General features: G+C 41.3%; 1 protein-coding gene across 2 annotated transcripts in view; it reads left to right on the top strand.

The window, feature by feature from the left end:
• cwc27 (CWC27 spliceosome associated cyclophilin) overlaps positions 1-24,729 on the top strand; it is a 43,363-nt gene extending 18,634 nt beyond the window's left edge. The window contains exons 11-14 of one of the 2 annotated variants that reach the window (XM_075456412.1): positions 5,623-5,726; positions 14,248-14,351; positions 14,475-14,578; positions 24,245-24,729. In XM_075456412.1, coding sequence (XP_075312527.1) covers positions 5,623-5,726; positions 14,248-14,351; positions 14,475-14,578; positions 24,245-24,407 — 475 coding nt within the window. In that variant the 3' untranslated portion in view covers positions 24,408-24,729. Of the gene's footprint in view, positions 1-5,622; positions 5,727-14,244; positions 14,352-14,474; positions 14,579-24,244 lie in introns of both variants that reach the window. The other variant, XM_075456411.1, reaches the window with a different exon arrangement.
• The last annotated feature ends 392 nt before the right edge of the window (positions 24,730-25,121 follow it).

Raw genomic sequence — 25,121 nt, 5'->3', positions numbered from 1 at the left:
TAAAATATAAGTTGTAATGTGCCTTAGTTCTTTGTTGCAGGTGTGTGCTAATTGATGATAAGACTGACTGTCCAATGGCACTTTCTCTGTGTGGTACTTTACAATTTTACAGTACAAAGTTGGGACAGGTCCATGTTTACCTCTGTGTAACAACTGGACCACGAAGCCATTTTGTTGGAATAGATGCAGGATGTGGTTTAACTTTGTCTTGCTGAAATATGCAAGGCCTCCCCTGAAAAAGACGTCAGCTGGATGGGAGCAGATGTTGCTCTAAAACCTGAATATACCTTTCAGCTTTGATGGCGCCTTTCCAGATGTGCAGGTTTCCAGTTCCATAGACACTAATGCACCTACCATACCATCAGAGCACTGAGACCTGATAACAAGCCGGATAGTTCTGCTCCTTTAGTCTGGAGTCCATTATTTCCTCAAAGCATTTCAAATTTCAAAATTTCCAACTCTGCCTCAGTCCATTTTAAATGAGCTTTGGTCCGGAGAAGACAGCAGTGTTTCTGGATCATGTTCACATATGGCTTCTTCTTTACATGATAGAGTTTTAACCTGTATTTGTGGACGTTACGGTGAACTGTGTTCACAGACAATAATTTCTGGAAGGGTTCCTGAGCCTCTGGATGCAGCGATTTCCAGGACAGTATTTTCAGGGCAGAACCTCTGCCCATGTTAATTCCTTAGAGACTCTGCCTCTTTAAGGTGCTCTTTATATTCCTAATCATCTTACTGACCTAATTGACCCAATTAGTAGCTCCCCGCTTCTTCAGCCGTTTCTTTTCAATACCACTTACTTTTCCAGCTTTTTTGACATGTGCTGCCTGCGTCATATTCAAGATGAGCCAATATTTCTCATGAAATAGTAAAACCTGATATTAGTGATACAGTCAAATCTAATTTTTAATACCTGATTTATTTGTTTATACTTTACTGTGAAGGAAATATCGGCGTATGAGATTTGCAAATCATTGCATTCTATTTTATTTAGAGTTGCACATCGTTCCAACTGTATTGAAATTGGAGATCTAACGAACGTATCAACACTTTTACTCACGTTTTCCCAGGTTAAGAAACTGTGTTTCGATATGAGTTTGACTTTTTATACAATTCTTTTTGACGCTGTTTACATAGTCTTCAAATAGATTGTAGTGTGGTCTCTCCTGTTTGTGTCTAAGTAAGAGGTCTGCATTGATGTATAACTTTTAGGCCGAAGTAGTTCAATTGTTCTTTTATATGATTTAAATTTACCAAATTTAATTCAATTCTATTCACAGTTTTTTTTTTTTTTTTTTTTTAAGATTCTTTTTTTTATAAATATGTTGCACCTCTGTACTGGTATTTCTCATATTGTTAGATACTTTAGGGTATCATTTGCAAATATGTACACTTTTACTTGGCACCATTCCCCAGTCTTATGATGTTCTCACCTCCTGTAGTTGGTTGTTGGACTGTGACAGATTTAGACCCAAAATATATAGAAAAAAGGCCCTGATTGAAAAAAAACACAGAATTTGGCTTTAATTCTCTTTTGGACATGTTATCATGACTTGAAAGCATCTTCCCTCAAAGTAAGTCTTCACATTTGGGCAATCACTGCCTCGCTGACGTAGTTGTCCGTGTTATCTTTGCCAACATTCTGCAGCCAAGTGTGTTTTTAACGAAGAATAAATTAGTTATGTTTGGTTTATATGTTGTTTTATATCTAAACGTTCTAGCAAGAAAATCAAAACAATTTCTCCTTATTTATCCCTCTTTATCCCCGCCGTTATCTGGAGCTGTGACGAAACAGCCGCTCTATTTAAAGTATTGAGTTATTTTGACCGCTTATGCTTACAATATTGTATATAAAATGTTATTCTCAAAGAAGACGTTTGTTGTCATTTCTTCCGGACAAAGCAGAGCACACAGATTGAGTATGACTGCCGACCGTTTCTGCTCTTGGCAACTCTGTCTGGATTCAGCTGTATTATTTTTTTTTTCTTCATAACGGTAGAGGACTAACAACCTTATGTCTGACTGATTCCTCATGCATATCCTCAGAGGAACCGAGAAAGCTACTAGGGAAGAGACATGACATCAAGTCAGACACAGCTGTTGACATTTGCCGAGGCACTTACAGTTAAAATATCACTCAGTTTGATGCCTCTCTGCTTTTGCTGCAGACAATGTCGGCGAATTAAACAAATGTAACACGAGCTACAAACAGAGGAATCAAAGCCGCAGATAAAAGGAAAGAAAAGAATATAAATGAATGTCAGTCCAGAGAAGCAGATGTAAGAAACAAAAGCAGCCATTGTTTGATCTGGAGATGCCTCACATGTTTCTAGGCCAGGGGCCCAGACTCAGCAGCTTACCTGTGCTTTGTGGCTCTGCAAGTGAATGGGATCAAAACAGAGCTGTCAGGCAGTAGAAAAATATTATTATTTCCTAGCATAACATTTCTGCTCTGCAACTGGCATTAATCTGAGTCATATGAAAGGGAACAATAATCCGCATTGATGGGCTTGTTTGAGCTGGGCCACTTGCCCAAAAGGGACAGTACCTTGAGTCAAGGAAGCCAGGATGTGCCTTGGCCTGCCTCTGTCATCCAGTTCAAGCTTTTATGAGGGAGGCTGACCACAAGCAGCCCCTATAATTCTTAATATAGTGCCACTTGAGCAAAGGAAATATAAAGTTTTTTTATTACTTCTGCTGCTAACAACATTGTGCATTTCATGTATTATAGAGCGTTTCTGTAGTTAACTGCACACAACCAAAGTGTGTTGCTCTGTTTTATAATTAGATTAAACATGCATGGGTTTTATAGGCGGCGTGGACATGAGTCAGACGATTGGGACTGAAATGACGAATCTGAGTTGAAACAAGAATAAATGATTTCGATAAACAGACTTGCTACTCTGTTTTGACATCAACATTCAGTGATTAATGAACCCATTTGAATTGTAACACATTTTTTGTTTATAACTTAAAACACACAGTATTGGACTTACCTTAAAGGGTATTTAGTGGGGACTTGACTTTAAATCCTTTGGTCTAGACTTGGGACTCATTAATTTTGATTTGATTCTGTTTAAATTTGACCTGAAAATCCATTGAATTTAGAGTTATTGTTCTTCACCTGACCTCCTCTCTTGGTTTTGGATTTATTGGTCTTGGCTTTGGACCTGATACTTACTTCTCTTAACTCCGGACTTGTTAGTGGTACTTACATTGGCCTTGACTTGGAACTCTACCTGGCACATGTGAGTATTCACTCGGCACGTGTTAGCTCTGACTTGCTCTTGACTTTCAGCTTGTTGGTTTTGATGTAGAATTTAAGTGAAAATTTAGGTGAAACTCTTTTGTCTTGACAGGATACTTAATTACCTCGACGTGGGACTTGTTGATCTTTGTTGAATAGGAACATGTTATATAGGAACATAATGTCTTGACTCGGGACTTCTTGGCTTGATTTTTTTACTTGGAACTTTTTGGCCTTGAATTTATACTTATTGGCCTTGACCTCTCTTACAGGTCACAGGATAGGACTTGTTGATCTTTAGTTAGTTTTGACTGGGGACATGTTATCTTTACTACTTTACGGACTATAAATCTTACTTGGGACTTGTTGGCTCTACTCTCTTTTCTGTCTTGAACTTTAATTTGTTGTTTTCTGGGGACTTGTTGACTCATGATGACTTGTTGGTCTTATTGAATTGGGACTTGCTTGTATTGTTGTATTGGGACTAGGGCCGGCACGGTATATGTATTCGTGCCGAACCGTCACGGTACGGGGGTCACGGTTCGGTACGCGCACTGCCACACAGAATACACACGGTACGGAAGTTTAATATTGATCTGAACGCGGAACTGTTATTTTGCAAGAGTTTCCTTCATGACCCATTTAAACACTGCCACATGCAAGCTCTGATTGGTCCGTAGAGATATACGCTTTCGGACAGAGTAGTTATAAGAACGCAGTTATCAGAACTGTCCTACTCGAATTTCGTTCTGATAACTGTCCTTCCCCAGCGGAACTGTTTCAGTCTGCATTCGCACATGAGTCGGGACCAGGTCGGGACTGATGCCCCGCGCGCAGCCGTCTGCGTCAGTGACGTGTTACGTTAGCCGTTTAGCGCCACATTCAACAACAAAACAAAACAAAACAAAACCCGCAAAAAGTAAGGAGAGAAGAAAAAACACCACAAAGAAGCTAATATGGAGAGCGGGGAGGCCACCGTGTTCATGGTCTGCATGATGGTGATATTAATCATGGACGATCACATCAGGGGTCTAATATCGAGGCTGGAAGAGCACACAGAGAGAGTCAGGATCAAGCGCAGGCGATACTTCTTCGTTTCATGAAGGAAGAAAGGAGAGCAGAGCGCCGCAGACAAAAGAGGAAACGTGTAAGTTTAACTTATTAAACACGCGCCGGTTCTGTCTGTGTGGTATGATAAAACATTTCAGCCGTGATAGCATGACATGGGGCGTAGCTACCGACCACCACACACCTCCGTCAGATGCGTTCTATAGAACCATGAAAAGACCCGACCAATTACGTCTCCCAAATGTATTACAACAACCCCTGGATACGAATACATGCAGAGCAAAAAAAATTACCGAGGCAATTGGAATTTACAGTCCATCTGCTATGCGCCCATATTCCACTGTAGAAGAGGCAGGATTCAGATATCTATTACATGTGCTCGAACCTCGCTACACGCCTCCTTCGGCACTGTACCGAAAATGTACCGAACCGTAGGGTCCGTACCGAGGTACGTACCGAACCGTGAGGTTTTTTTTGTACCGTTCCACCCCTAATTGGGACATGTTAGTCATCACTTGGTTTTTAATGATATCTGCATGGTCTCGACTTGGATCTTAATGATCTTGACTCGAAATTGTTCTTTCTGACCCGGAACTTGTTGGGCGTTACTTTATATTTATTGGTCTGTATGTGGTATTGACTTGGATTTTGATGGTCTTGACTTGAACTTTTTCTTCTTGACCTGGAACTTATTCATCTTTACTCAGTTGTTACTTGGCACTTTCCTATCTTTACTTGTTGACTTCAGACATATGGGTTGTGAGATTTTTTTTGGTCGTTACATAATTTTGACTTGGGACCTGTTGATCTTTAGTTGATTTTGACTGGGGACAGGGTGTCTTTACATGGGACTATATCCTTGACTTGGGACTGGTTGTGCCTTACTTTTTTTTATGACTTGCATTTGTTCATCTTGACTTTAACTTGTTTTTGTGTTTTTTGGGACTTGTTGATCTTTACTTGGTCATTACTTGACACCACTTGGTCTTTGCTTGTTGACCTGGGACATGTTGGTCATTGCTTGAGATTTGCTCCCCTTGACTTGGGACTTCCAGCCTCCATTTAGTTTCAGTTTTGGACTCGTTGGTCTTGACTTGAGACTTGGTCATCTTGGTTTGTTTCAACATTCAATATTAAAGGGACTTTTTGTAACGGCAGCAGCAAATGGAACCAAAAGTTATGAATTCCTTCTGTCTGAGGATCTCTCTGTGTCAACCCTCTTGTCATTTGCAGATGTAGAAACTGTTATAAAATAGTTAAATGTGTTGATTTCACATTATTAAACAATGTTTCTCTGCTCACAGTGAAGAACTACGAAAGGAAGCGCGCCAACTGAAGAAGGAACTACAGGCCATAAAGCAAAGAAAAGAAGAAAGTTTAAAACCTGCTGCAACTGAAGTCAAGGAGGGTATGTGTGTAGCTTTTATGTTCTCCTTGTATACTCGTGGATGTTTACTTGTTGGTTTTCCATGACAAACGATACAAGAGTGCCTTTTTAATGATGTTTCTAGAAGTATTCTTCCACTGCTCCGTCTTTAAGTGTGAACAAAGTCTCTAAGAGGGTGGTCCGGGCTACATTCTCGGCTAATGTGCACCACGACAGACAACCCTCTGATTTACTCAATTAGTTGCAGAAGTTTATTTTTTCCCCCCAAGGGTCTGCATTTTTGTGTTTAAAGCTTTCTGAAAATTGCATGGGTGAAAATTGTTGAAACGCTGCCACAGTCGCACATCAAACCCATTGTGTGTTTGTTAGTCTGCAGCTTTGGCCAGTGTGATCCTGTAAAAATCTGACCCCAAATCTCCTCAGGGTCTTCACCACACTGCAGTATGTCATGCTGCTGTCAATCTTTGGATTTTTTTTTTTTTTTTTTTTTTTTTTTTTTTTTTTGCTGATGCTGAAACACATTTTTCAAAATTACAAAAACCGCTTAGGCTCAGAGGTTAGCCTCAGGTTGTGTGTGTGTGTGTGTGTGTGTGTGTGTGTTGTTGTGCAACAACACAAAATAGCTTGCAGGGGGTTCTTCTTGGGCCAGCCTAAATGTGGGATTACCACCAGCCAAAATTTATAGGAGCCCATGGGCTTTTGTTGCTCAAACATTGTTTTTGTCTCCACCAACACTGATGGTTTTATGTTTTTAAGCACAGACACTAAACCCACTCTGGACTCACTGCTGTTTTATTCAAGATTTTGGGTGAAAAAGAACAAAATACAATAATTTCATTGTACGTTAATGCTATGATTACCTAAGACTTTTCTTTTTCTCTTACTAAATATGTTGCTCTTACTGATTATCGCATTAAGTTTATGTCTCTATGAACATCCAGGAAGCTAATAGCTTAAACTCCCTTTCTTACAAGGTATTTAGACTCTTCCGAGGTCCAACCACTTCTGAAGAAAGCAAACCTTGATCCATCTGCTCCAAATAACTACAGGCCTATATCAAAACTGCCGTTTATTTAAAACATTTTAGAGAAAGTTGTTGCCAATCAGCTCACTGCAGTTCTGTCTGCCCATAACATTTTAGATGAATTTCAGTCTGGTTTCCGTCAGATGCATTCTACAGAAACAGCGCTTCTCAGAGTCACAAATGAAATACTGATGTCCTCTGATGTAGGTGAATGCTCTGTTCTGGTTTTGTTGGACCTTAGTGCAGCGTTCGACACAGTCGATCATAAAATTTTGATTGATAGGCTTGGACGGTAGGTTGGGGTCTCTGGGGCTGCCCTAAAGTGGTTTTCCTCCTATCTCTCTGATAGGAATTTCTCTGTATCTGTTGGGCCTTTCACATCAGAAAATACTCCTCTTTCCTGTGGCGTACCCCAAGGGTCTGTCTTGGGTCCATTGTTATTTGCTCTATACATGCTTCCATTAGGGCACATTATAAATAAATTCAGTGGTGTATCTTATCATTGCTATGCTGATGACATTCAGTTATATATCTCCTGCAAACCAGAAAACCAATCCAACTTTGCTGTTTTACAAGACTGTTTGGGTGCCATTAGTGAGTGGTTGGCAAATAACTTCCTCCAGCTGAACACTGAAAAAAAAGAGGTTCTAATTATTGCACCTGACAATTCAGCCCCCAAAATTGCCCTGAGTATTGGGTTTATTTCATCAGCTCCTCAGTCAAAGCTAAAAAACCTTGGGGTTACCTTCGACCGAAGCATGCGCTTTGAGGAGCACATAAAATCATTAGCACGAAATTGTTCCTTCCAGCTCAGAAACATAGCAAAACTCAGGTCCCCTGGTTCCCGGCCTGAGCTGGAGATGATTATTCATGCATTTGTGTCTTCCCGGTTAGATTATTGTAATTCATTTTTCACATGTCTCAACATATCATCTCTGAACTGTCTACAAATTATTCAAAACACTGCTGCCAGGTTACTGACTAGATCCAACAGGATGACTCACATCACACCCATTCTACTTTCCTTACACTGGCTGCCTATAAGGTTCAGGATCCAGTTTAAAATTCTTCTCATCACATACAAAGCCCTTAATCATCAGGCACCCGGTTACATCTGTGACCTGATCCACGCCTATAACACAACCAGGCCTCTTAGGTCCTCAGACCAGAGCTTATTGACTGTCCCCCGCTCTTGTCTAAAGACAAAGGGTGATCGTGCCTTTGAGGTAGTGGGTCCAACTCTTTGGAACTCTCTTCCTCTCTGTCTACGGTCTGCAGCTTCTTTAGACATTTTCAAAAAGAATCTGAAGACCCACCTATTTAAAATAGCTTTTATCTGTACTTAAAGTGCCCATCTGCTCTGTAGCCTCATGCTTTTCTGTATATGATGTGTTTATGAAATGTTGACTTGCATCGTATTGTGAAGCACTTTGTGAATTTTATTTTCTGTGAAAGGTGCTATACAAATAAATTTATTATCATTATTATTATTTGTTTTGTACCTCTATGGCAGCTTATCCAGAGGCAGGAGTTTCTTATAAGAGTTCCTCATTACATTTCTGTGTTCGTTCGCAGAAAAAGTTGATTCCATTAGATGGAATTCGTAGATGTCACGGGCCAATGACCACTGCAGGGGAGACGGATGTCTGCTCAAATGCTGTAAATTTTAAAACTCTGCTTAGCCACAGACAAACACCGTGGTGAGGGTTTGTTTCATCTCATCCCGCTGGGGAAGCTGCAGAGCAGACAAAGCTGCACTCATAGTGGGACTCATCTTGACACCAGCACCATTTAAAGCTGAAATCATTCTCCTGCTTTAGCTCTGACATCTTGGTGTAGGTCAGGTTCTGGTCTTATTTCGCTCATGTGCCTTTCGGTCAGTACACATTAATGGTTGAAAGGTAAGGTAGATTACATACAGATTGAGACAGAATGCGATATCCATTTGTTCCATTTGTTGTTGATTTTGATTCTACTAAAGCTTGGTAATCTGGCATCATTCCCTGACAGGTTATGGAGCTTTGGCGGCAAAGCTGAAGCACAACAGAGGGCGACAAACCTCCAAGTTATAAATGTTTCACTTTATAAGTTCACCTTCTTGCCAAGCTCCAAGTTAAAAGTTATACATGAAATTGCACACACATAATCAAGGTAATGTTTTTATATATATATGCTTCTGCGTTTTGTCTCAGTTTTTATTGAATAGATAATGACACAGTGTATGAAGTCAGTTAGTGCCCAGAGCTCATCCCAAATGTGCCCATTTGGCTGGCATATGTATGACATTCTGTTTGATTTGAGAGAAAGCCAAATAGTCACTTCGCCTCCATTTTCATCCCATGATTTATAGCATGTTCCAGTAGTCTAAATTTCTCTTTCTTGACATGACGGCTGGTTTCAGAGCCAAAAATAAGAGAGCCATTCTGAAACCACTGTCACTTCAGTGCCCACTCAAAACAGTCTCTTCTCCACTTTGATAGTTTACAGGTTAGAGCCTGTGTGCTCTTTTTATATACACCAGTGCCCTGTCAGTCGATTTAGAGGGGGCATTTCATTTCTACACTGATGAAGATTACGGCTAAATCTACCATCTGGCCACTTTTTACATGCTTAGTTGTATTTAAAGGAAGCTTTTGCAGGATTTTCCTTTATGAACTGCCCTTTTTTTTAATATTATTTTATGTGGTGTTGATCTTCATGACAAAATATTGGATGCGTCTTTGACTGAAGATGTTGCCTCACAGCTTGGCACTGTACTGCTGTGACTTCCCTTTCAAAATTGTTGATTGTTTCAGAGAGAAGAAGAACCTTTTGTCCCGTAGAAGAGGTGTCTGTCATTCGCAACAGCCTTTGGTTGCTACAACATCAGCAGCTTGATTTGTTACTCACCAGAGTTCAGGTGACAGGAGAGGTGGAGGAATGCAGTTAGAAAGGCCATCAAACTCAAAGATGGTAGTTACCGACAACAGCTGGAGAGGAGTGATGTGTGTTCCTGATGCAGGACCTCGGGGCACCATCAGTCAGCGTCCAGCCTGTCACGGTCTGCAGTGGGGGAGGCAGAGAAGCGGGGTGACGGAGGGATGGATGGAGATCACTTCTTGGTCTCATAAATCTAAAAGGGAAAAAAGTTTGCCCCCATAACCAGCCCAGCAGACTTCCATGTTGACCCCTAAAGAAGTAGGGAACACGTGGCTTTTCAAGTTCAAGAGTTGTGTTTGGAAACGTCATTGATTGCTCATCATCAATTGGAGGAAAGAAAAAAAAAAGCTGCAAAAAAAGGAAATCTGTATCCTTTCATGAACTGGTCTGAAGTGAAGGAACTGGGCTGCATCGTGTCGCCTGAGGGTGGCGGTGTAGGCCACGTTTGCTTGTGGTTTTCATTCAGGCAAAGAAGTAGTTGCACTAACAGGAAGCAAACCTCAAGGAGGAAAGAAAAACAACCCGTGGTGGACATCTACTGGAAGACTTCTTATGGAATCGTGCTAACCAGACGTGTTTCCGTGAAGTCTTCTTCGAACCAGGCGAGAACAACCTCAAGCTGGCGTATTCAGGTTTTGGTCAATTAGTGAAAGTTCTTTTTAATTTTCACGGTTGAAATTGACACTTTTTTTTTTTTTTGGTCTTATTCCATCTTCTGAGTTCAAATAAAAGCAGCAATGGAAACCCCGGCAACTGATGTGGCTCCAAGCTGCTTCGGTTTGGTCAGTATAAACATAACCTAGGTTCATTTCATACATTATTTCGTGTTGTTTTCACTTTCTCTCCAGGGTCTTTCTCTGTCACTGGATATCCAAAAAAACTAAAAAGCCTCTGGATTGAGTTATTGCTTCAACATCTAAAAAAAGAAGAATTACAGAATATGCCCCCTAAATGTTACAAGTTCATCCCCTTTTTCTCCTTTTTACTCATTTCAAAATATGAAAGAGCAATATAAAGTCAGCGAGATGACTTTTAACAGTAATTGCTTCTCATTAGTATCTAAATTAAAACAGCCACAACTAATTAACATGAACTAATGAACAACTCTGTCCGTCAGTGGCAAATAGTTGATATTTATTTAAGGACATTTTTCGTAACAGAGCCAGAGTTAACTTTATTTGTTTTTTTCAATTGAGTAGATTCATTTTATCCATGTTTTAAAATCCTTTTACATTTTGGTTCCAATGCCCGAATACTAACTGCTGTTTTAGGTAGTGTACTTGCATCATCATCCTATTATGATGTCATCATTACTGTGACTTAAGCTGGTCTTACAATAACAATCGTTGCTGTTGGGATTTCTGGGTCAATATATCATCCAGATGAAGGCGGTTCTTGCCACAGGCCTACTCATCTGTAGCTGCATAGATACCTGTCAGATATGAATGTAGTATTTTTACTTGTGTGTCCTTTTTTTTTTATCTTTTGTGTAAACCGAATGACTGGTGACCTACATGGAACATTATAGATAGTTTCAGTTGTGTCCAACGGCTTTTTTTGGGGGGGGGGGGGTATTTCTGTTTTCTGTGCTTTAGGCTTTTGCCTCAGCTGAGCTTTAGCGGCACGCCATCTCTCCACGGTCTCGTCCTCCGAACCGCTCGTGATAAAGGGCTGCGTGAATAAACGCGCTCACAGCATGGATGCTCGTACCCGAATGAGAAGCAGCAGTCGGGTGTTTACTCTGTTAGATCATGTGTTTTGTTGCCTCCGAATGTGTCAGAACGTCCAGTCAGAAGCAGCACAGATCATCCTGTGAGGTGTGTGTGTGTGTGTGTGTGTGTGTGTGTGTGTGTGTGTGTGTGTGTGTGTGTGTGTGTGTGTGTGTGTGTGTGTGCGTGTGTGTGACATCACAGTTTGTTGTGGAAAGAAAGTGTCCGTCCAGCCAGCAGACGGTGCTCACCGTCTGCCGCCCTGTGACCTCACAGGCTGTGCGTCTGAGCCGGGAGGTTTACAGAAGTGCATTAACTGCATGAGACACCGACGTCTGATTGTCTCTCCTCTCATTCGTGTTGACAGAAGTTTTCACACTTTACTTCAAAAGAGGACAGTTGGGTGGAATTTTTTTTTTCCTCAGGATCACCGTCGACATGGTCTGGCGATTCTGCCTGTCTGCTTGCGCAGTTCGTCTCGCAGAGCTTATTTACTGTTGTGTTCTCCAGTCCAGCGTTCGCTTGCTTTAAAGTCTGAGGAAGCAGGAGGTCATACGTCTCCTTCGGTTCGACAACGGTTTAAAACTGAAACCGCACCCAGTTTACAGTCATAAAAGATCAGGAAGACTACGAGGCTCAGATTGGTATGGTTTTAAAATATGAACATTTCCGAAGCTATGACAGTAGATGCTGAAACCAGCCGTTGTTTTATCCCTCAAACAGTATATTATCAACTAAAAGATCATTTTATTTGAACCAAAACTCAACAATAAGCAGCTGGAAGCTTCTTTAAGTAGCTGCGTACAACCAAAATTGATTTCAACAAGGTAGCTCTGTTTTCAGCAAGCTGTTTCCTCAGTTTATAAGAAATGTGATTAAGAAGTGGCTGATTACAGGAACACTGGAGGGGAATTTGAAGGTCTTAAAGACCTGGAGATAATTTCTCAGAGGGCTCATCATACAAAAGAGCTAGAAAGGCAAATTGATATCCATGTTTGGCTGTGAAAGACCTTCACAAAGATCTGTTCTACTGTGCAGCAACAGATACAAATATGACCGTAGCAGAGGAATAATCAGAAGAAATATTTCTAGTTTTTTTTCTTAGGGATGCACAACTGTGCCTTTTTTTCAGAAATGTTGATATTTTCCAACTAATTCGGACCGATTGCTGATACAGCTATATGATGCTTGTGCCCCCTTCTGTAAAGGAACTGGCACATTGTTATTTAACAAGCTCGATCGTCTCCCAAAAACATTTGCAAAGTTGCCCACGACCGTGCCAAGTTTGACCTTTTTCTGCACGCGTTGCATATATTTCACGGCACTGATGACACCGATTATCCTCCGTCCCCTGCTCTTATCCCAAAATCCAACATCAGAAGGTTGTAAATGAGCCTGTAAACAAGCCTGACACGTTTCAGCAACAGGTCCCAGGGACTAAAGAAGTTAAAACAGAAGTTTTGCGAACAACAGCGTGTGCACGGTGGCGGATCGATCATGCTGTTTGGCTTCTGCTACAACGAGTGGCACAGCGAACATTTCATTGATAGAGAGAGGAACGGGTTCAAACGAAAGCTAGGAATCTGATTGTGATATCACACTTTCTGTAAGACGGGAAAAATGGAGAAGACAAAAGGGCAGTGATCCTAAATATGCTACAAAATCCACAATAAACTACCTCGAGAGGACCAAACTGAAGGTTTAGCCAGTAGCCCCAATGGTCTTCAGGGCTTAACATCAACATTCAGCGTGTGAAAGGCAGCTTAAAGATGTCACAATACTCAATGAATGAGTCAAAAACAAACCCAAACAAGAACAGAAAGAATGGGTTTTTGTGCCACGGTGCGTGGCGTTTGTTCCTCGTCTCTTTGTTTTTGTATTTGCTTTTGGATATCCATGTTCCATATTTAGCCTTTTGCTAATCAGGTTATCTGCTTTTCACGGTCACATAAACTTTGCTCAGCCTCTTTGCTGATGTCTCCTCTTCGAAATCTAAATGGGCCTTTCTTTTCCTAAAGGGTGCTTGTCTACCCAGCGGCCATAATGTTCGGCCATCTCTGAGCGAGACAACATGAGGGGTCACAATGTTACGTTACATCTTTGTGAAAGTGAGGGCATGTCGATCTGAAACGATGGGACCATTTCTCTAGATCTCATACACATCTCACATCTCGACGAGCTGCAGCTCTTATATGTTCTTTCCGATCACCGGCCTGTTTTTAATATCTATTCTATGATGTTCCATTAACGGAAAAGAATTCTAATGAGACGGGACGTCAGTACAGTGTGAGAGATATGACTGAGCCACTGATTGAGCTATTATGTCTACTCCCGCGAAACCACAAATGTAGGTCGACATTGTGTTTATGTTAAAATGGGAAAAAGTTCATAAGTCCCGGGGCTGATTTTTCTCAATTTCAACCTGAAAAAAAACCAGCCGCAAATCCATTTAGTTGCTGCCGCTAAACTTTATGGCCAAAGTAAACAACGATGGAGACCCTCTGGAAAAAGTAGTTTCTTTGTCACTGTCACCAGGGAAGAGTGAAAGTAGATCGAATTCAGCCAGAATAAACAGTTTTACTCCTGCATGGTTAAAAAAAAAAAACTCATTACCGTCCTTCGATCGGTGGGTCAGTGGCATGTCATATTAAGAATGATGCAATTCTGCATCCCTTGTTTTCATAGCAGTGCCAGTTGGCCTCTTTAACAATGAATAGATATGCCGGACTCCACAGTTTTTGAGAAACAACCTGCTCTCAGAACAGGGACCTTGGAAGTGGAGAGAGATTAAATATGGAGCCAAATCAATGCAAAGAGAATCGCTTCCTTTGAATGAATGGGGTGTTTAGTAGTAATCAGCAGTGGTTTCTGTCTCGTCTTTCCGAAGAAGAGAAAACGCCAACCAACGAGGCCGTCGCTGAGTACCTGGAGGGAAGAAAGAAGTACGAAGGGCTCAGGAAACAAAAAGTGAAGAAAGGAACCAGAGAAGAACAGGTAAGCAAAAAGAACTCGGCGTGCGGCCGTTATTTACTGAAATTCGATCATTTCTGCAGTTGGATTTGGGATTCTGTATAAAGTGGCTGAAAACGTGTGTTTATATCATGTCTGACATGGCAGACGCTGGCCCTGCTCAATCGCTTCAAGTCCAAGCTGTCGTCAGCCATCACTGAGGGTCCACAGGAGGACGTGGAGGAGCTGGCTGAGGACGACGACAAAGGATGGTGAGTGAGCCCGATTGCACTTTAGACGAATAAGTGAAACACTCCTCTGGTTTTTGTCTTTCTCGCGTCCAGAAGTCACGTAGTTGTGCGGCCTTTTCCTCCGATTTGAACTGTCGTTGATCGCGGTGTTCGTGGGTTTAGTGGAGTTTGGTTTACAACCTTTTCCTCTAACCTCAATGATTCACTTGTTATCAATCATTTAGGGAAAAGCAGAGATTTAGTACTATTTGTACCAAATTTCTGTCCAGTTTACATTCATTCGCCACTTGCTTTACCACCTACTAGTTGGCCCCTAGTAAGGACCAGATGATTTTTATTGTCTTTATATATAAAAACTAGGTCTGGGCAAGTTAACTCATTATTATCGCGTTAACTCGTTAATTATTTAACGCCGATAAATATTTTATCGCGCATTAACGCAGGTTTTATTTTTTTATATATATATTTTTTTTTAATTAAAAAAATAATAATAATTTTTTTATTTTTTTTTTAATTATTGTAAAAGTCTGTTGCTGTCTGCTGCAGAACTGGAAAAGAAAGTAATTGGCGGATCCACCAAACATGGAGAAGGGTACGGAACTTTTACTCGGCCATTTTCATTTTAAAGTTCTTCCAGACGGCGGAGTCGACAGAACCAAAGTCATCTGTAAACACTGCCAAGTTGAATTGTCTTATCACCGTGGTAGTTCCAGTCTAAAATATCACTTAAAGGCAAAATTGATACCAGCAAGTCATTCAACAAAACAGACAGTGGAGCGAGGCTTCTACATAAAAACTACATAAAAATGCTGATGTTAAAAGTGTGTTTGCACAACAAATGTTATGGCACTTTCATTCATATGGCAGTACATTTCAAATTAAACTAAATGCTAAAAGCTATACACTACTTTTGAATTCATTTTTGGATTTTGCATACAAATGCGATTAATCGTGATTAATCAGGGAAATCATGTGATTAATTAGATTAAAAAAAATTAATCGTTGCCCAGCCCTAATAAAAACCTGAGAATTGAAGAAACGTTCTTCCTCATAGACTCAACAAGCGCATCAACATTCTACTTCTACTAATAATCAGTCACAAAATAGTGAAGTAAAGCCATTTAGAACTTATTCATAATGCCTGTATTCATCAGCCTGTATTCATCAGTCATTAGTATGCTTTTTCCCCTAAAAGGATTCATTATTGCCTTGTAATATCAAAGTCATTTTACAAGTCGCTAAAGCAATAGGAGCGTAAAATCCTCTGTGTTAGAGAGCTTTAAAGTCTTTTAAAGTCCGTCTAACTTTAATCTGGCACCAGGGTTGACGAGTGACACAAATACTATACCCAATCTGTGCTGAGTCCTCTGAAAAAGGGCCACTAATTTAGATAGTAGACACATATTAGTAGGAGATCCTGGAGAGTTCACAAGGCATTTTTTCAAACAGTATATCGTGGACTGGAATGTTCAAGCATGACAAGTTGATATAAAAGGCCCTTTTTTCACAGCCATTATTGCAATGTGTCATCCCTGTTGCCAGACACTGTCACGGTTAGACTAAAAAGAAAATGTTTATCGTGATAGGAAGAGCAGCATCAAAGAGACGGTGAAATCCCCCCCCCCAAAAAAAAAAGAATCCATATTTGTACTGTCTGTCGGATCCAAAGCTTGCTTCGGGTTGTGATGAATGTGTGTGAAAGTTCAGGTTGCATGAATGTGTGTGTATGCGTGTGTTAAGTTTGGAGTTTAACTGGAAGCCACCAGATTGGCCATCAGGAAATCAACCCTGACGCTATGTTTTCCTCTCATATTCTGTTTTTCACCAAAGATCTCAAAGTCTTAACTACACAGAGTGAGGGTTTGAAATTAATACCATGTGTGTGAATCGGAGCAAAGTGTCTGTGTGCGAGAGAGATTTATAATAACAAAACCTGTAGTTGCTATTAGTCTTGAGAAGCGCTCTTGAAGTGTAGTCTGACTGCGTGTGTGTGTGTGTGGGGGGGGGGGGGGGGGGAATTTGCGAGAAGCCTCAGCTGGCGTTTGGAGCCTCTGCTGGCCTGCAGACACCTCGATGTGCCAGGTAGGGTGAGAAGGGAGGGACTGGGCCAGCAGCAGAGCACTCCTAGAAAAACACCAGTGGGAAGTCTGTGCCACTCTGGAGGCACTGCAAACAGAATGTGGGTTACAACAGGTCAGACATTGGGAGTCAAGTCTGGGCCACAGGAGGTAAACTATTCCATCTGTGTCTGTGTCTACAGATTCTGACTCTCCCTCCTCAGCCCTTCCGCTTTCAGCTAACACACACGTCCTCACCAAGTCCACACTCTCAATGCAAAGAGCCCACCGCCGCTCTCAGGGTCCCTGTTGTACTGCTTCATTCTCAGCCCTTCCTCGAGTTTGAAAATAAAAAGATAGAGTAAAAAAATGAGTCGAGGGAAAGGCTTCTGCCGACTCGCATCATGGCGACACAGAGGGGTTTTGATAAGCCCCGAACGCCGAGTTTCCACATTACGTCTCAGCGCTGTACGACGCTGAGGCTGTACGGCCGTCGGGCTGTCATCACCGAGACTGCTAGACAAATTATCGGAGGCAGCCTGCTCGCACAGCAGGAGTCCTCAGGGTCTGCCAGAGTCTGGCCATGACATTCTAGATGAGCTGTCACAACTCCTGCCGATTTCAAATGAACACGGGCGAGAGTGCCGCGCGCACACCCACACAAACGCTGATACACCCAAACGCTGCACAGGCAGCAGGCGAGCCATCACATCCAGAAAATAATCAAATTCAAAGCAGAGAGTGGGCGGCTCCTTAATTTATGAGCACAGCGCGATAGAGAAGAAATGAAAGCCCCCGTTGACCATCACATTTAAGAGTAGTTTTATAGATGCAGGCACCGGTTTTAGACATTAACCAGAGCAAAATAGAGCTGCTCCTAAGTTCCTCTCGTGTTCCTCTCATATAAACAAGTAACGGGCAGCTGCCTTGCACTTGTCATTTTGGATAAATCATCCAGCCAATAGCATATCCAGCTCCATTTATCCATGAATCCTAATTGAAAAAGAAATAGCCAGCGACTGAAGTGTCGGCTCCAAAGCTGTGGAACAGACGGTTAAAGGTGCCCTCTCTTACTGACAGCTTTAAAACCTTCTCCTTGGCCTTTAACTGCATTTAACAAGTTTAGCTTTTTTTATTGTTTTAGTTCTCACTTCTTAAAGCTGCAGTCTGCAAGATTTGTTGTTGTCATACGTAAAGTCCTACTTTTTGGCATTTTAACAGTTTACATGATCTATCAGAACGCTTGAAGTTGAAAACGGTGACCTCCGTAGTCGCAAAATGCAAGAAATGCTTATTTTTTAACCGAAAAATAAAAAGTTATTCAACTTCCTGTCCCGCCCCTTCAAAACACATGAGAACTCGTGCACGTAGACGTGCACGCCAGATGCGCCTACACGACTCCTCATTCATCAACTCACCTGTCATTTGCGATCATGGAAGACACAGTAAGTAGACTAGCCCGTAATGAAGTTCAATAGTCCAGATAAATAAGCGTGGGGACGAGCCTACCTTGTATCGCGCGTGCACAATCGGTGATTGACAGGCAACAGAGCCCAGCTCGTAAACCTGATTGGTTACCTTTTACCGGTCCGGTCTGCAATTTTGTAAACAAACCTGCTGGCTTTGGAGGGACCTAGCGGGACATATAGGGGACCTAGAGAACTCTTTTTTTTTTTTGTATTGGGGTATTTAATGTACTACTTTCAGAATCCCCGGACAGTTCCAGGCATTATGCTTGAAAAAGAGTTGCAGACTGCAGCTTTAAGGAAGTAATTTCAGCTTAGTGTTTTCCTTTCTGCGTTTACATGCCTTTAACCTGTCTCTGTTTGCGTGTTTTGCTTTTCTTTTCTTATTTGTGTTGTGTCCTGTACAGACCTTTGGTTAACTGCGGGCATTCAAATGGGATTATTTTTAAATTTTTTTTTAGAAATTGATTTGATTCAGGCTCGTCTAGGAGACCTGGATTACCTGAATTTTCTCGTTTTGCATTCAGGCAGAATTTAGGTAATTGTTTTTGGCCCAAAAAAAAAAACACCCTCAGATTGACTATCTAATCATGCAGTTACTCTGGATGGCATTACCTTGGCTTCCAGTACTACTGTGAGGAAACTTGGAGTCATTTTTGAGCAGGATTTTTTTTCTTTTGATTTACATATTAAAGCACTCTTTTGAGCGGCCTTCTTTCCTCTGCATAATATTCTCCAAATCTGGGGCATCTATTCCCAAAGCGATGCAGGAAAACCGGCCCGTGCCTTTATCACATCTAGGCCGGACCCACTGCCGTGCCATTTCAGCCGGGTGTCCAAGCATTTCTCCTATCTCAGCCTCTCTGCCTCAGCTTCCTCTTACACTGGAAAATAAATCTAAGTCTTACCAAGTATATTTGTCTCATTTCTAGTCAAAATAGCTCATTACACTTAATATAAGACACAACTGCCTAACAAGTACTGTTTCAGCCAGATGTAGGGACTTGTTTGAAGACAATACATCTTGAATATTTTGTTAAATGAAAAAGTCTTGAAAACAAATTGTTTTGAGTCACATATCATATGAAACAAGCTTTTTTTGACATTTGAAGAGGTTTTTAAGCTACTTTCAAGATCACTTTAATCTCAAAAGTCCTAAATATCACATCTTATTTCAAGAAATCTTGACAAGCTGATTTTCACTAGTTCCATTGGCAGATTTTTTTTGCTTATTTCAAGCAAAAACGTCTTGTGTTTGCTGGGTTTTTTTTTGCTTATTTTTGGAGGGGCATTTTTTCCAGTGTAGAACTTGACATCTGTCTCATCACCTTCCGACTATGTCGGAAAACGAATGCATTCTTTGTCGCTCAGATCTGAATGTTTGTCCGATGGTCTCTCCCTGAACACGCTCGCCGGGGGTGGACCCTGACTGCAAGAATAATAGAGAGGTAGTTTTGCAATGAAGCAGATCTTGAGAGAAAAACTGAAAGCCTGGCTCCGTTCTCACCCCCACACAGTTGGCAGCACGATGACAACGTGATGTTTGTGGATGTCGTATTTTCGGCCTCCCAATTCCCCCACCAGAAATGCACAGGGGAGCAGGGGTTTTTTAAGGTATTCGACTATCCAGCAAACGGCTCCGAGAACCGGTCTGCACCTACATCAGCAGGTCTGTGGGGCTGTAAAGACTGAACACAATGAAGTCCCACACACACCAGGGGAGGGGGGGGGGGGGGGGCAACTCATCGGCCTGGATTAACTTAGTGTTGCTTAAAGTTTCCTGTTGGTCATTTTGACGGACAAGCAGAAAAATGCCCATTCAACAAGGGACACAACAGAGCTAAGTTTATATAACCGCCAAACCCAAAATACTGAGTCATTAAGAGGACAAAAGTAGATACTGGCAACAAGATGCGAGGTATCCTGAGCCGAAGCAGAACATTTTAAATGTCAAACACATTTCCCAAAAAACTGGTTTGGGCCAAACACCAGACTCTGTAGCATCTATGTTACATATGACTGTAAAACACACGGTAGTGGTCGCTAACAAGACACAAAACTGCTCGCTTTACACTTTTCTGAAAGAAAAAAAAAAGGGACGACTTCTATTCATATGGGCATGTTGTGATTATTCTTTCATGCCAGTGAGTCTTGACCATATGTATTTATTCTCTATGGGCAGAGTCTTTCATGAGATCAAGTATTTGAGTAAAATATTCCACTATGTTGCAACTTATTAGCACATCCCCCCCCCCTCATCTTAAAGTTGAGATCTTTAAGACAAACAGCATGTTTAACAGAATTAGTGTGGTCAGTATGTCCGTCCACTTCGGAATCTAGTATTTCTGATTCTTCACTCGGACCTAAACGTTTGAGGATGGAGCTGGGTGACAAAAAGCAGTCACTCCTGCTTTGTTGTTTAGATTTTCTGATAGCGTTCAGCATGCAGCTGAAAGGAATCTTGTCGGTGTTTTATCTGTGAAACGCCTGACGCTGGTATCTCATCTGAGGAATGTCCCGATTTCTTGAATCCGTCTTTGGGGGGAAGACGAGCTGACGGGGGAAATGAAAGACACATGAGCGTCTGTGCTCTGGGGACCAGGGGTTCTTTCAGCGTTTCTTTTCCCCAAGATGTGTCCGCAGCATGAGCCAGACGGTGGCATTTCGAGACGTTTTTTAACTGCAGAATTAAAATGGGCCCATATTCGCCAACTGTACTCGATGATGTTTTAAAGTCGTGCTCCAACGACTCGTATGAGTTCCTGAAAATTGTATGATTTAAAGTTTTTTGCGATTTAAAAAAAAAAAAAAAAAAAAAAAAAAAAAAAACAACAATATGAATATGCTCATGAGCTCCACCCAAAGCTCAAAGTCTCCTCCAAATCTGCAACACTTCCACTGCTGTACCTATGTTGCAAAGAACAAAGTGCAACGAAATAACGATCAGGGCTGCTCACTAAGCCTCCTTTTTGGTGGAAAAAGGGCTGCTTCAGCTGTTGGCTTTTTTTCGAGCGGTGTGCCGCAGGCACGGCGTGTTTTCCTCGACAGAAACTTGTGACCAAGCTGCTGGTGGTCCCGCTCAAAACCCGGCTGTTGTTTGGTTCGAATCCCTTAAAAGTGGCCATATAGACGGGGCTTAATTGACGCTTAATTATTAATTAATGCTTCTAATACTGCCACAAATCTTTGGACCTCAGAAGTATTTCTTAAACTCTTTTTTTAAACTGGATTTTACTTTGAAAAATCCAACATTAATTTATGTTTATGCCATTTTGCGGCATCATCTACGTCGGGAATCTGGCGCAACTAGTTTCACGTGAGAAGTTGTGCGACATTCGGCAACGAGATTCGTGGATGGGTCGGGAGGAACTCGTACTGTCCGTGGGGAAAGGGAAAAGCAAACATTTTGATAAGGTACCTAAACAAAAGCACTTTATATGGTAATTTCTCTTGTGAAAACCTCTTTTATAGCCAACCAAATTTGTACAGAATTTGTCCAGATAAATTGTACCCACATCTGTAGATTAACTATGTTGAAGAAGACGCGAAAGCCTACAGAATTTGATTTCATGCCATCACCGTCATAAACGGAACATGCCGTGTCTGCCATTTTAAGCAACCAGATGGAAACAAACCGCCTTGCTTGTGTTAGCTTTTTTTCCCGTTACTTGCTGAAGCTCCGCCCACCTAAGAGTCAGGATCAGTTGATGCTGGTTCCTCCAAATAGGCGACGTGGAACATTCAGGCTATCTGACTTCACTTTTGTTCGGCTGAAGGTGACACTCTGCGGATTCAAAGCGGAGGTCCTCAACAACAGTTTTGGTGGCTGGTTTTGCTTGTAACGCGTAAAAAAAACCCCACCATATTATCATGTTAACAAGCTGAAAAGGCTGATCTTTAGCTCAGGGGGGACTTCAAAACAACTTCTAAGATTTATAAGCTTTAATATGTTCTACTTAACCTCTTGATTAAAAACACATGAAATGTTTTATTTTATTAACATCATCAAGGTTCAGAGCCTTCCGAGTCCAAGCTCGACAGTTAATGTCTTGATTATTTTAACAAACCAGCAGGAAAGACGTCGATGTCGTGCCTCACGGCGTCACTTTTGGTGTTCGTTTATATTTGAAAGGTAATAAGGGAATAAAAGCAACTTTTTAAAGCCTTCCCAGATAGCAGATGGACCAGTGACGGCTTCCTGACGAGCTGTGGCTGTGTTCTCACCATGTACTGATCCACTTGATAACATCATGATACAATTGTATCCCGCTGGGTTTAAGAACAAGAGATCTTTGTGTTCATAGATATTATACCGGCAGCTCCCAATGATGGGCTGCAACAATTCTATTGTAGCTTTGATTTCCATAGCTTTACAGCAATGTGCTGTAAATATGAAAGTTAGCAACAAACTAGCCAATGCTGTTCCGAGCAATTCCATTCATCACGTGGCAGCTGTTTGCTCAGACGGCTCGGACTTTTCTCCGATCCCTCCTTCCCACATCTCTGGTCTTCCCCCATCTCGGTGTGCGTTTCAAGTAATGCTTTCAGTCTCGTCTTCACCTCTTTTTTTTTCGTTTGGGTTCATGTTGAGAAGGTTGAGCAGAAGTTATAAGCATCCCACTCCCAAGAGGTTGCCATCTTACATCGCTAATATCTATTATGCAAGGAGGCTGTTACTATAAAAACAAAAACATCCAGAGTCTCTAAAATTTTGAATCTATATAACCAAAGCCATTGTTGATAAAAGCCAAACAAGTTGAGTGTTAAATATGTAAGTTATTTACTGACTCTATAAGTTCTTTGACATTTTGAGCGGGTACCCGGGCTCTCTCTGTCTTTGACACTGGTTTCTTTGAATGAAACTGCAAGATACAGTACAGTGGAAGTCATGGCCCGCCCCTCATTGCTTTATGTTTTCTTCCAAGCAGCCAGACTCTGAATCTTTTAAAGCGATCTTGAGCAATAGTTCTCCAGGCTTTCTGAAAGTCTTTTAAAGTTTTAGGCGGGGGGTTTTTTTGGACTTTGGCTGCTATTTTACTAATTTTCAGTCCAGTTCTTGTACCTGACCATTTTAAGATGAATGGGTTTTTGCTTAAGCCTCTTAACTCTGACCTATGAATCATTTCAGCATAAAACGGGCTCCCAACTCAAGGGATTAACCAGTTTTGTGTCTACACGTAACGGACAACTTAGTACCAGTTTTAAATTGTATCTTTAGGCACTTTGTTACCAGCAGCCTGTCACGAAGACGCATCATTTGTTCCCATTTCTTTAGTTTCATCTATGAAAAGCACCAAAGATAACACAGTTTGACGGACAGAAAACGGCATCTTTGTACTAACAAGGTGATTGTTTGCACAGTAATATACATTAACTTAAAAGTGAGTTGTGTCTGAGTGTGGAAGCTTTAACTGTCTGATAAAGGTTACAGTGTCTGAAAAGGGGGTCAAATGCATGTCTCCTGCCTTGTTAAGACGGTAAACAATCCATTATCTGCTTAACCTTAGATATCCTTTGTGTCCCCGCTAACCCTGAGCAGAAAAGACCTCGGGTGCTGTTCACCTTTTAAATGGGATGAACTACAATCTGCCCTCCAGCTGGAGTCTTTCAAACCCTTTGGAGCCTTTAAAGCTGTTATCTGATCTTTATAAGACTCCTGTAATTACTTCTTTCCATTTGTTAATTGTTTTTTACGACTCTAGTTAAGGATTGTTTCTTAGCTCTTTCCTTTGTCGGGCTTTAATGGGTTGTTTGAGTGTTTATGCTGCCGCACATTAAGAACGTCTCAGGTGGCGCTCTGAGCTAGAATTTGAAGATGATTATTTGTTTTTTACTGATTACTGATTGTCAGTAACACTGAAACAGCTTGGATATTTTGAAAAGTTAAATGAGGTTCAACATTTTTAGTCGATTCACTTTCATCTGCTTTAGTTCTACCTTAGTTATATCTGCAGCTGAAAGAAATACCGACAATCGGACTGAGAGACGTTTTTTAGTTTTTTTTCAAATTCAGATTCTTCCTATTTTCTGACAATAATGTTGGTATCCAACTGCTTCAAAGAAAATGAGACTGGCCTCAAGGCAGAAGTTCTGCCGAGCGCTGATTTAGTGGATCCTCCGCTGCTGTTCTTTGAACTCTCTCCACCTCTCTCCGTCTGATTTAGGATGGCCCATGTCCTGCAGTTTGATGAGCAAACCAGAAAAGTCAAAGATGCCACCATGCAGGACGAGGATACGTTTGAGATCTACGACCCGCGCAACCCTGTCAACAAAAGGAGGAGAGAGGAGAGCAAGAGGCTCATGAAGGAGAAGAAGGCCAAAAGGTGAAGTCGTGGGGTTAAAGGTCAAGTCCTGCCCGAGCCGTGCGACTTAAAAAAAAAAAACGGTCACACAGCATCCCGCCTAGTCCACTTTCCCATCATTTCAACCCTTTCCCTGGCTTGAACATCTGGATCAAGGATGTGGGACCCAAGTTTATCTATGATGGAAGCTGCAATGGATAACCCTCATCAGCAGTTGTAAAGGTTAAGATTGCTTGTTGATTAGCTGTAATGTTCTTCCCTTTTTATTTAATGTTAACGCTTCTTTATGTCATGTCTGAATTCAATGTAGGCTTTTCCAGAAAAAATAAACATTTATGAACATTTATGATCAGTAGCCTCTTCTTTATTTTAGAATTTCTAGTTCAAACACCCAAAGAGAATATTTCCCTGTACAATATGGTTTAAGAATCAAAGGAAATTGCCTCTCAAAAACTGAAATTTTGTCTATATTAAGAAGAAGTGTTTTTTTTTTTGTTTTTTTTTCAAATGGACAATTTAGAGCAAATACAGAAGACTATGTTGAAAATCTACGTGTAGGGTGCGGATTATTGTTAAGTTTCAAAGTAGAAACTCAACATTAAAAGTGAATACACCAAAACGAGTTATAAAATACATAGTTACAAAGAGATGTGTCTGTTTGCATGTCTGCATCATGAATTAAAATCAAGTCAAGACACCACTAATTAGAGCTACAGTGGCTGTCTAAATGGATATTATG

Source organism: Odontesthes bonariensis, chromosome 22 (genome assembly GCF_027942865.1).
Source record: "Odontesthes bonariensis isolate fOdoBon6 chromosome 22, fOdoBon6.hap1, whole genome shotgun sequence".
NCBI lineage: Eukaryota > Metazoa > Chordata > Actinopteri > Atheriniformes > Atherinopsidae > Odontesthes > Odontesthes bonariensis.
This window is presented reverse-complemented; position numbering and strand designations above follow the sequence as displayed.